The 13,253-nt window shown below is 44.3% G+C and overlaps 1 protein-coding gene across 4 annotated transcripts in view; it reads right to left on the reverse strand.

Annotated features, from left to right (window-relative positions):
• The window catches only part of EPC1 (enhancer of polycomb homolog 1), a 58,633-nt gene that overhangs the window by 36,532 nt on the left and 8,848 nt on the right, over positions 1-13,253 (reverse strand). The window contains exon 1 of one of the 4 annotated variants that reach the window (XM_048510657.1): positions 6,882-7,476. The exons of 1 other annotated variant lie outside the window; for it this stretch is intronic. In XM_048510657.1, the coding sequence (XP_048366614.1) occupies positions 6,882-7,034 (153 nt within the window). In that variant the 5' untranslated portion in view covers positions 7,035-7,476. Of the gene's footprint in view, positions 1-6,881; positions 7,477-13,253 lie in introns of those variants that run through there. 2 more of the 4 variants (XM_048510655.1, XM_048510654.1) reach the window with 2 other exon arrangements.

Here is a 13,253-nt window from a genome sequence, read left to right on the forward strand (position 1 = left end):
TGAATGTTAAGAAACGTCTGAACCTATTTGGAATCAACCCAGCACAGAAAGCCAAACAAGAAAGCATAAAAATGTTTCCCTACTACACTAACCTCCCCAAAATTCCTCTTTCACATACATACATACCTACATATGCCTTTACTGGCAGCAAAAATATAATCCACTGTTTCACATTTTATGCAGGAATATACTAAAATAATCCTTGCTCCCAATACATTCTTGACAAAACCGTCCACCTTTCTTCACATGTTTTCCTGTCCATCACAATACAATTTGAAATGTTCTTGATACCAATGGGAAAAAAAGGACACTAGACAAGCATATGTATAAACTAGAGCCAAAAAGTACTTACAGGTGAAAAGGTGATATTTATAGTGCCAACGTGAAGATGCTTTGAATATTTGCCACAGATTTCTACTTTTTCTTATTCAACATGCCATGTTTTCACTAACTGCAAATATTACGAACTACCCCACTGACAACTAAGAGATTATAAATGGCCAATTCTTTTGACTGGTATGTATGCTTTGAGGACATACTAGTCTAAAGAACTGTTTCAAGTTAAAGATGGTTAAAAGTGACAAGAAAAAAATTATATCTTGAGATACAATTTAATTATATCCTGAGATTATTATATCCTGAGATACAAAATAACCAGTTTAATTATATCCTGAGATACAAAATAACTAGATTTACATCAAACACTTGATTAGCTTGAATCCCAGAGAGCTGCTGAAACTTACTAACATTTTTACAAGCTTCTCTGTGACCCCGTGGAAAGAACTTTGGCCAGACTTGCTTTTCTTGAGTTGCTCCTCTGACACAACAGGATCATGAGGAATCTACACGCTGTCTTTTCACTACAAGGTCAACAACAGAGGTGGAAGACTGAAATAGCTCCTTTAGCCTAAGGTTCCACAGAGCTCCATCTACAGATCATGGCCATGTAGGGAAATCATACTTCAACAAATGTAGGGCACCCCCCCCCCCCGGTCTTGTTACAGAAAAACCTGAAAAGTTAAAATTGGGGGTTAAATTCCCCCCAAACAGAGGAAAACTGTCTACACCTATTCAGACAAAACTTGTTTGTTGGCCTGTGGAAGACAGAGGTGGAGCTACCACTGCATCAGCCAGAAAGGCAGAGGAACTGAAAATGGACAAGCAAAGAGACTAGGACTGACTGTGCCCCCCGCCCCAGTCTCTGGATAGGAGGGTGCTGGGTAGGACAGAGGGAATGGACAGAGATGCAAGCAACAGTAGAGAAGACCAGACTGGCAAGTAGTCAAAACAGGGGAGAGATGGAAAAGTGAGATTCTCTCCCCTACCCCATGAATTTCTCTCTGGATCTATATGAAGCTGGTGGGGGGGGGGGCAGGGGTGGTGGAGAGAAGAGGAAGCCCTGAACCACTGCCATTGATTGAACTAGGTTGGCATAACAAGGAAACTTGCTTCTACACACACACCCTGCATAGGAGTTTCACCTGGTTGTTCTAGAATGCTTACAAGTACTATTATTCTGCCATGCATGTTAGAGTATCTTGCTTTGGAGCAACCAGTTATACTTCATACTTACTAGCTTCATTCTCTGAAGAACCCTCAGTTGTCATGGGGGGGGGGGGGGGGGGGGGTTGTGTGTTTCTTTCAACCCAAGAGTACAGGATATAAATCTTAAATTTTAAAAAGTCCAAAATGTCAGAATGCCAATGTTTGCACCTTTATCTCTAGACCAATAAAATCCACTTCACTATAAACTTCAGGTTAGCACACACAAATTAGAATTGTAAGAGTCTCCCTGGTGGAAATATGTGGTAAATTGTTATGTCAACATATAATCCACTACTCTTAAGACAAAAATAAAACAGAGGGGACACAGCCCCATGAAATCATGAACTTTCCCACAAAAACTTAGGTACTGATTTTCCTTATCTAACGGTACAGCTGACAGGAATTTGCGAAGCAAACACTTAAGAACAATTTACTCTAATAACATAGCCTTCAAGGAAGAAACTTATCTTGGTTATCAATATGCAAATCCTTCCTCAATTTGTGTCAAAGGGGTCTGAGCTAATGAAGCTAGTACCAAACTTTCTTGCGGAGCAGCATATTTTAGCAAATCATTTTGGTTCCACAAGGGAGCCAACACATGCCTGAGCAGCATATCTAACTGCCACTCACTGTTAGATAAAACACACCTTGACAATTTGCTGCTGTTCAAGAATGTGCAAACTATGTTGGATAGTGAGACCAAGTAACAAACAATGGAGATGGGCAATAACGAATATCAAGCTATGAACAAATAAAAGTCTATTAAAACACAACAAAGAAGAAGGGACAGTAACTGGATTTGCTACCAGAGATTAGTTTCTTCTTGAAACAATTCAAGGCAACAATGTCAACTGTTATGGGCTCACATAGCCTGAATCTGTCTAACCACCTGTCAAGAAGGAACACACAGGCCCATTCCACATAACACAAATAAAACGTCTTGAGGTTGATGAATAAAACGGTTCCAGCTGGAATTCCACACAGCTGTTTCCTTCAAATGTTTGGAAGTCATTTTACTTTTTGTTTCCCTCAAAACAGAGTGATACTATTACTTCCCTTGATCTAGACACTACATTCCTATTGATGCAGCCCTGAATCGCACTGGCTTTCTTAGGTGCTACATCACACTGTCAAGTCATGTTTAGCTTGTGGTCCCAGATCTCTTTCACATATACTGTTGTCAAGCCAAATGTTGCCCATCTTATATCTGTACATTTCTTTCCCCTTTTTTTGTCTAATTGTAGTACCTTACATTTCTCCCTGTGGAAAATGTTTGTTTTGGACCAGTTCTCTAATTGCCAAAGCATTTTGAATTCTGACCCTGAGATATTCACTATCCCTCCTAATTTGGTGTTCCTCTACAAATTGGATTAGCATGCCCTCTATCAGAGACATACATATCTCAGAGAATCTTACAACCACTGACTAAAGCATCATATGTGAATGAAGGTATCAGTGTGGATCATATTGGTTCACTTTTGGTGCCCTAAGGCTCTGGGACAACCTTCCAGAAAATGGTCCATGCAAATAAATCCCACAAGTGACAAAAAGGCATTTATTTAAGAGGGCACTTGGTCAGTAAAAAAATGGTTTCATAATATGGCTCCTGTGATCCTTGGTAGCTATTTGATTATCTCTTTATGGTTAGTGTTTAAAATATTATGCAAAGTTTTTTATTATGCAGAGAATGCAAATTGCTTTGATGGAAGCAGAGGTTCATTATTGGTGGATCAGGTGCTATTATGAGACTCTCAGTAGATGAGAAGATACTGAAATTGACAGTGGTTGGGTTCAAAGCATTATACTATTGAATCAGGAGAGTTCACAACCACAAGATATAAAAACTGAGTGTTCACATGCACTGTTGCAAATAACGTAACTGACACTAGCTGAAGTGATTAAAATGTAGATAGATACAGGGAACCTATCAAAATGGAAAAAGAGGATGGGGGAGACCAACACACATAAAGAAATCATACAGAAGAAATGCAAGAGGTAGAAACAAGAGAAAAACACAGCATTAGGGTGATGGATTAAGGATTTCCAATGGACGCTTATGTGGGACCCATTGAATATATGAGGCTTAACCAACATGCAAAGCACTGAATTGCAAGCAGGAGCCATGAAGAGAAAAGAAGAGCCCTCAAAAAGCACACTCTCAAAAAATTGATCCTTACTCCACAAGCCCAAAATCAGCAAAATACTGACAAGAGTCTAGGCTACTGAACCAGATTCCTCTCTGACAGGTTTGGGAAGGTTCTAAGATTCATGTTGAAACTGTGTTTCAAAATCAGGTTCCCATTAACTGAGGCAGAGGACAACTAACCAGTTGGTCTTGGTTAGTACTTGGATAGCAGACCACCAGGAAAGTTCAGGGTTGAGAGACAGAGGCTGCCAATTCCAAACCAAATGTCTCTTGCTCTGAAAACCCAACAGGAGATCGCCATAAGTCAGCTGTGACTTTACGGCACTTTCTATCACCAGCAGCATAGAGCATTCAAATAAAGAAATTCTAACCTGTTTCTACTCAGAAATTTACATTACTGCTGCCAACTTGGGGCATTTGATCTTGCATCACTTACACAAAATTGGCATGAGTCATCTGTCTCTGGACCTCACTTGACCTGATTTGCTGGCACCAAACCTGTCAACACTAAAGCACACATTTTATTCTGAGACTGAGAGCAAAGAAACTCAATTGACTCTTGTTAGAAATTAGACCTACATGAAAGGTTTTATGGAGGGCGGGGGAATCAGTTTTCCAGTACTTTTCAAGACCAACGGCCCTATTTTGGACTGTAGCCAAGAATAATTTCAGGATATAACACAGAAAGACTTTCCTTTTCTTATTAGCAGCTTGTGTTATCAGCAGCACATACTTAATAGCTGCAAAATCTCATTCAACAAGATCCAACCATTCAGCACAGTTTACAAGATTACAAACTAAATACACATACCACTTCCTCTGTCTGCCCTGTAGAGAGTCAATATTTTACAAAACTATAACGGAGCTTCCTTTCCCAGAATGGTTTCATGTCAGGTTGAAAACATATATGACTATTTAATGGTATCACATGCATATGTGATGGTGCTTTAGATACATTGTGCCAACTGCCACAAAATATGCCCAACTTTGCAGACTTATTCTGCAATGCGTTTGCATGATGCTTAACTACCAATGGCCTGGATAACAGACCCGGCAGTATTCTAAGCCACATTTCATTTTTCTTTTTAAAGGACAGCTCGTTTGTACTATTTTGTGCACTTATTCACTTTGAGGCATCTTGTAAATTTTAGTAATCAGGGGTTGAAACAGCTGTTTTCTGATCAGGACACATACATATTTGGATATTTAGTAAAGCAATTCCATGAAATATTAGAACTACTAAAATGCAAACTCACATTTCAGGAAAAATGAATTCCACAAAGAAATACCAGGACAGTGAATAACAAAAAGAAAATACAACAGGGCTTAATACCTCTTTACAAAAAAAACTATGTGTGTGTTTGTTCTGAAGTAAGCACCACTGAGTTCAGAGGGACTTACTTCTGAGAAACTGTGTGCAGAATTGCTGCCTTAGTTTCACTACTTGTTTCTTCAAACACACTGCGCTGACATTTGCATTCTGTTTACATTCACAACACTGTAAGATAGCCGAAGCGGTACAAATCAACGCCAAGATTTCCACAGGCAAAGTCACTATATTATGCTTAATCAACAAAGTATTTTTTATGTTTTCAACAACATTATAACTCTCCTCAGACAGTACTTATTTCATGTTAGCCACTTAACTTTCTTTTAAGAATACATCAAAACAATCATTCTACTTTGCACATCTAGTAACTCCAGTTAATATACATGGAATAGTTTACCATATTCCATAACCTCAGTCTGGAAATTCCAAAGTGTGTCACATGGTGTAAACATGTCCAAATATTCTGTAGGAATTTTTAACTCCAGTAATTATTCTCACACAGACCTCTTTACAGAAAACATTATTTAAAACACAAGCACATACCATTTAGACAAGTACATACAGACTCTTTCTTGGACAACTGAGTGGTAACTTAGAAAGAACAGCTGGTTCTCCTGGCCTTCAAAATGTTATTATTACAGCTGAAATCCAGCTTTAATGTGCAAAACCAAGAAAAGCTGTCACACTGATCCAGTCTTGCATAACAACCTGATAACCATACTGCAAAATAGGTAACAGCATTCAATTCTATTAAACTTTAGAATAAGTGATTTCAGAAAAGTTGGGATGCCTTTACTAGATAGGACTAGTGGTATCATTCTAATTGCTGACCAATAAGTACAATAATTACAGTCACAGCTGTCTCAGTAAGTCTTCTGACAAATCCTCAACACCAAAGAACTGTCATCCAACACCAGCAGGGAGAAATGGCTTGAACTTTTGAGAATTTATGAACTTAAAAAAAAAATGTTCAGACAGCTTGAGTACAGGCAACGTGGTGGATAACCACTAGCTAACATGAGCTTGACAGGTGTTCTAGCAGCAACAGTAAAGTCACTTTATTAAGGAAATGAGGAAGAGAAAAACCACAGTCATTTGCCACTTTTGAAAGCAGCAGTTTGGTCTATGGCGTCTTTTTGTAATGTTTACGTGTTCTACATCTTAGGTAATACACAACAGAAGTTAGGCGTCGCCCCACTTCTAGGGCAGCTTATAGAGCAACAAACAATGTCTTCAAGTGTTTCACTGCACTCTCTTTTTATTCTGCTACTACAGACCTTTGCAATCATTTGCAGCTGCAATTTACTATGCTGCATGTACTTGGCAGGAAAGAATGTGCCAAATGGCGCAAGCTCTCCCTAAAACTGTCCTTTCCGTTTCCCACCCTCCAGCTTTCCCCAACCGAGTTTCTGCAGACACGCTGCGAAAGCAACAACACGTGGGCTTCCTCGGCACGGCGCTCGCAACTCGACGGCGCCACCTAGCGTCCGCAAGACGGCACTTCACCCTCTCAGGCTCGCGCTCTCCTTGCTGCACAGGGCCCAGCCCAACGAAACCAGAGGCACGACAAAATGGCGGCCGGGCGCCACGTCACGTGACACTCTTTGTGCCTTTCGGGGGACTGAGGAGAGCCCGGCCGGCAGCCTCGGCATGCCGGCCCGCAGCGAAGGAGGCCTCCCGAAGGCGACGCGGCAGGGCCGTTAAGCCTCCGCGTTAGCCCCTATCGCCGCGGGAGGGGGTCGAGGGAAGGAAGGAAGCGGGGAGAAAATGGCGGCCATTTTGTGCTTGCGCAGAGGCGATGGTGGGGGCGCGGGTGCGGGGCGATGGCGGGGCCCGGCCGGGCGGGGGTCTCTCACGTACCGACTCCTCTTCCTTCTCCATGCCCGTGGGCATCTGCGGCACGGCCCGGTTGATGGAGGCATACTCAGCCAGGTCGGGCAAGTCCTCGCAGCGGAAGACGGGGAGCGGCTTAGACGCGTCCAGCGCCCGGGCCCGGAACGACAGTTTGCTCATGTTAGTCGTCGGCGGCTGCGGCTGCTATGGCGGCTGCTGCTGCTCCGGCTAAGCAGGGGGGGGAGGCCGCGAGAGCGCTCCGAGCTGAGAGCCGGGCGCCGCCGAGCGCTCTCATGGAGGGACCGGGGCTCCCGCGGCGGGGCGGGGCGCGCTCCGAGGCGGCTCCCAGGCCGGGGCGCCGGTTCCTCTCCTCCGCCGCTCCGGCTCCGCTCAGTGCGCCGCGGCCAACATGGCGGACATTAAACCTCGACTGGCCGCCTCTTTCAGCCAACCCCAGCGCCACGGCCATTCCCACACTGCATCGCGCACAGGCGCGGGCACGGCGCCGCCGAGGGGGGGGGGAGAGAGAGAGATGGGGGCGCGCGGCGCGGGCGAGAGGAAACACCGGGCACGATAAAGAGCCACACAGTCCGTCACAGCCCGGGAGTCCCCTGCATTGTGATGCGCCTCAGAGGTTCGGGCTGTCCCGCCCGCTGCCTGGCGTCCCCTCACGCTGCGCTCGTGGGAAAGGCGACGAGAGCGTGAGGGACGGTTCTCTCACCGCCGCCTGGAGGAAGGGAACATAGATGCTTCACCACACGCGGCTGTGCGGGAGGAGAAGCATCCTCTCAGCTCCGGCAAGGCGGCGTGTCAGTGGTGGATTCCGCACAGCAGATTTATAACGAGTTGGCAATCGTTAGAAATGAATTCGTTTACATACGAATCCATTTATAACGATTGCAACCCGTTATAAATCTGTGTGGAATCCACCAATAAAAAAAATATAAAAACAGTCCCATTTTATCAAATTCACTTTCCCCTATCCTTTCTCCTTATTAAACATAGTAATGCATGGGTCTGGCATTATTAACTGGGCTTTTTTTTTGAGAAAAAAAAGATTAACGTGCTATAAAGCAACATTTCTCAAACTTTATGATCATAAGCCAGTGGATGAGTGACTGAATACAGAGATCCTTACAAACAGCCATGTCTATGCATCCATATATAAGAAGTATGTCAACAAGTGTGTGGGGCAGCATTTTATTCTCTGAGCAATCCTCTGCTGCCGCCCCCCCCCCCCCGCCCCACATATTTGTTGACACATACTTCTTATACATGGATATGGCTAGGTGTTTGTAAGGAGCTTTGTATTCAGTCACTCATCTGCTGCTGGCATTAGAAAAAACTAGAACAGGCAATCTGTCTGGATTGTACTCTTTCATCCTACAAGTAAGACCTTACCTGGGGGAATATACACTAATCTATAATGGCAACAACCTGGACCCTAGTCCAGTGGCGTAATGCTAATGGGAACATAGGGTATCCCATGTCCCCAGGTGCACTCCATTTGATCATGTTCGGAGGTGTCAGATGCCGGCAGGGTCCTTGCAGGACCCAGCTGGCGTCTGGTGGCTCCCTTTTGGGCCAGGAGGCAGTGAGCGGCTCAGGTGCCAGCCTCCCTGTCAGCTGGGAGGCAGGAGCTGGTGTTGTGAGCTGTCAGCTTTCGGGTAGGAGCTAGCCTGTGGCTGTGGCTCAACAGCAAACAGCTCAGGCGGGGGCCTGAGGCCGGCTCCTGCCCTCCCCAGCCTCCCTGCTGGCTCTCGGGCAGGCGCCAGCCTGTGGTCACAGCACCCACCAGGGTGGGTTGCCAAGCCTCACCGTCTAAGGTAAGTGGGGCAGGAGGGGGGCACCCTGAGCAGGTGTTGCCCAGGTGCCTTTCCCCCCGTCCACCTCTGCCCTAGTCCCCTCCACAACATTCTCTGTGTTGGCTGAGGGGTGGAAGAGGCAATATTCATCAGACCACCTGCAGAGGTGTAATATGATACAGTCCTTACATATGCTGTTTGCAAAAAAAAAAAAAACATACATCAAATTTCCTTCCAAAGGAACCAGACTAGATAAATGAGCTAGAAGCTTTTATATATTCCTTGGCTATTTGTTGGCCCAGACTGGCTTAATCTTGTCAAATCTCAGAATCTTCACAAGATCAGTCCTCAGTAGTACTTGAATGGGGGACCACGAGGGAATGCCGGGGTTGCTATGTACTCAGAAACCACCTCTGCTAGTTTCTTGCCTTGAAAACCTTCTTAGGTTGCCTAGGTCAGGTGTGACTTAACAACACTTTACACACATTTCTTTCTGTTGTAGCTTCATGATGTAAGGCAACTGCAGTGCTAAACTTTCTTTGCTGGGAGGTAAGTATCTCTTGACTGCTTATACATAATTACAAATCTTTTGCAAGTTTGAGCCTCTCTGTTCCAGTCCTTAACTGTGTCGTGCACACATTCAAAGGTTGCAATCCTTTGCATATCCATGTAGGAATACATCCCATTGAATGTCAGAGTTATTATGCATAAAGGTAGGTGACACATATTCTAGCAGTCAAGGCTGATTTCCATGTAATCTCTAAACCTGCATAAATGAAAAGCCATCAGTCCCTCCAGGAATCTTTTGAAGCATGGGGCATGAAATCACTTGGCAGACCAAACAAATCTGAGGAAGAGATATTTCAAGTATTATAAGACCATAATAAGCCTTGCTGGAAATGGACTACAGGGTCAATTAGCTAGTTTCTACTTACTCATCTCTTATCCCTGCCGTGCACACAATCAGTGTTTTAAATTGAAGTATTTTCCCATTTGGGTTGTAAGGATAGAGTTGTACTGGAGTCTGTTAGGATTGCTTGGATTGCATGGTGAACTTTACAAAAACCGTTAAGGAACCAGCATGGGCTATATAGAATATTTGTTTTGGGGGGAGGGCAGGGATGCTAGCCTTCAGGTGGACCTGGGGATCCCCTGAAATTAAAGCTTGTCTTCAGACTGCAGAGATTAGTTCCCTTGGGGAAGATGTATGCTTTGGAGGGAAGACTCTATGGGATTTCACCACTCTGGGGACCCTGTCCTCCCCAAGCTCCACCCCCTCATCTCCATGAGTTTTCCAACCTGGATCTGGCAATCATACCCCCCACCACTGGCCAGGGAGAACCTGGTAATCCTAGTGGGGGGTGACGTGAACAGGTTCTACAACAGCACTTTCCAGGGGCAGAATCAGAGTCTAATCTGAATAATATTGCTAGCAGAAACGAAATCAGTTCTGTAATAGAAGAGTCTGTACTGGGGTTTGTCACATAATTTAAGTTGTATCTAAATGTTCTCACACAAATATATGGCTGGGCCTAAAATACCCAACATGATGGTATTTATGTTGGTGTGTGTCAACCATGTGTGATGACTGACATCTGTAGGGTTTCCAAGGTAGGAAACACTCAGTTTGCCATTGCCTGCCTCCATGTGGCCTGAAATAGTTCTGAGAAAACTGGGGCCCAAGCTTACGCAGCAGGCTTCATGTGGACAAGTGTGGAATCGAACTTGGTTCTCCAGATTAGAGTCCACCTGCTCTTAGCCACTACAACATGCTGGCTTTCAATGGTATTTACACTGATGGAGGATGATTTTCTCTTCCCTTTCTGGCTCCCTCTTTGCCCTCCCCAATGCTGTTCCTGAGGATACTTTGACCTTCCCCACAAATAACTCAATTTTGGGGGTCTCATTGGGCTGCAGCAAGAGGAAAGGAAGCAGGGGAGACCCACTCTATGCTGGTGATGCTTTGGATCTGATCTGCAGAGTTCCAGCGTGAATGTATGTAACAGTACATCTAACTGAGTTCAATGACACTTGTAGTCTCCTGGCATCTTTTCAAAGGTCAACATTATTCCAACATGAAGTTTTGTGGAATAGATCCCACTTAGTCAAATGGCTGTAATGGGCCATTTGTTACCATTTGTTACTAGGCAATCATTTGTACATGGAGTTTATGGAATCTTCTTAGGTCAGTGATGGCGAACCTATGGCACGGGTGCCAGAGGTGGCACTCGGAGCCTTCTCTGTGGGCACGCGCACAGAGTTTGTCTTGTGGGGAGCGGAAAATCACCCCCCGCCACACACACACATCTAGGCTAGCCTGGGCCACTGAGCACGATGTGTGCGCACCGCCGTGAGCAGGGAGGAATCGGCTGGTGGGCCTGGTGCCTGTGCTCCGGGTGGCTGCTGCCTGGGTGGGTGGGCACAGAGGAGGCAGAGATGCTGGAGAGACACAGAGCGGTGTGCGTGGGTCTTGCTGGAGGCTAGAGCAGGCTGGCCCCTGCTCAAGCAGGTGGGGCGGAGGAAGAGGGAGCCAACGTCTTTTTCTAAACTAAACCTCAGCATTCAGGTTAACTTGCCAGGTTGGCACTTTGCAATAATTAAGTGGGGTTTCGGTTGCAATTTGGGCACTCGGTCTCAAAAAGGTTCGCCATCACTGTCTTAGGTGATATTAGACTCAATCTTTATTTTGTTACACCAGACTAACACAGCTGCCATCTGAACCCAATTAAATGTATACTGGTTTTCTTACAGTTAACAGCTACAGTTCAAGGTTTGATCTGTACATTAAATTCTACATACTATGCATATTTCATGTTCCACTGGGGTTGTCTTCCAGCCTGATTCTGCATTTTTTAAAGAAGTTCATGGGACCTGTTCCCAAATGAGGAAATGTAGGATTATCAGCCTCTGCTGATGTGGCTCCCATTCCGTGTTCCAGGAATGTAGTCAAGGCCATTGACTGGAAGGGCTTGTAGTTGGCAGGTGATTCACACTTTGACAGCTGCCCCTGGAGGACAGGATAGCTGCAACGCTCCCTGAGGTGTGGGAAATGGCAGTAAAGTTCCCATCCTCTCCAGCAATTCCAACCCTTCTCTACAGTTTTTGCACTCCTCGACACCCAGGAAACTATTAAGAGGAGAGTGAAACTGCCAGCACTACACCGGATACCCAGGAAAATAGCATGCAGCTGCCAAGGTAGATATCCTGGAAGGTCAGCAATCCAGGAAACTAATAAGAGGAGAGTGAAACTGCCAGCACTACACCAGAAGCTGTGACTAGCCCAAGGTCATCTACCTTGGCAGCTGCATGAAACAGGATGCTGGACTAGACAGATTGCTGGTCTAAGCCAGCAAGGCTCTTCTTCTGTTGTTAAGCTTCTTTGCCATACCATTCCATGTGAAAAGCACCACCACTTCACTATGGCTAGCTTGCTATTTTCCTGAGTATCTGGTGTAGTGCTGGCAGTTTCACCACTTGGGCCTCCCAGGCCACTGAGTATTACTGCATTAATCATTTTTGTTGTCTTCTTTTGCACTTTCCCTAGATCTGCAATATCCTTTTCAATATCCTGACAAGAAGAACTGATTGGATTAGATCACACAAGCGAATACACTGACTGGTCAATTGTAGCTTTTGTCTCTAATCTGCAAGTTTGCTTTAAAAAAATAAGGTTAGTTTTTCTTTTTCAAAAATGTCCCACAGCAAAAATTAGAAAAGCAGTAACCTTAGCCATTTTGCAACTGCAGACCAGACACTACAGTGACAAAGGGCCACAGATTCATCTAGTCTAGTCCCAGTTTGTAAATAATTAAATTCAGTCTAGAGGAATTCCTTTGATCAACTACAGATAGGAAGTAACAAGAAGGAATGTGGTTAAAAAAGCAAAGGCAAGGAAAGGACCTCAGAAAGTGAAAAAGCCAACATCAACAGGAGTGCAAGGTCAGGAACAGATAATATCTGTGATCAGGTGTGAAATGTAGCTAGCTGACCACACAAGGGTCAGGACCAGAAGTCTGTAATGTCATTTGTAGTTTTCTCCCATTCACTGGATAAACCCTTTTGAGTATTGGAATGGTATAACTCTTGTGAGAAAAAGTTAAACAGTAATAATGCATTTTATGCCATATGATCAAGTATGTGTGTATTTGTGTAGGAGGGTTAAGTTGGACACTGACACTGCCAAATTGTACAATTACATTTACTATGAGGTAAAGTGCTGAAAAGAAGATGCTTTGTTTTAACCATCAAACAGAAATCAGGAAGATTATGATGATCAATGAGCACAAGAAATAGTAGTGAGACTGAATCCCCCTGTTAAAAGACAACAAACATAATTATCTAATTCAGAGAACAATCAACAAGGGATTGGTATTACCTACATTACATACACTACTGTAGATGGTAAGAAGCATTTTTCTGGTGACAGTTGATAAAATGCTAGATTAGACAGGCCCTACCTAAGCAGATAATATTGTGGTTTTTTTAAAAAAAATGGGATAATGTAATTGCCTATAATAAAGCAACATCAAGAATGAACAGGAACAAAGACAGACACTGTGTTGTGTTTGCTATATAGGCATGATAAGCACATAAA

This window comes from Sphaerodactylus townsendi, linkage group LG11 (assembly GCF_021028975.2).
Source record: "Sphaerodactylus townsendi isolate TG3544 linkage group LG11, MPM_Stown_v2.3, whole genome shotgun sequence".
Classification (NCBI taxonomy): domain Eukaryota; kingdom Metazoa; phylum Chordata; class Lepidosauria; order Squamata; family Sphaerodactylidae; genus Sphaerodactylus; species Sphaerodactylus townsendi.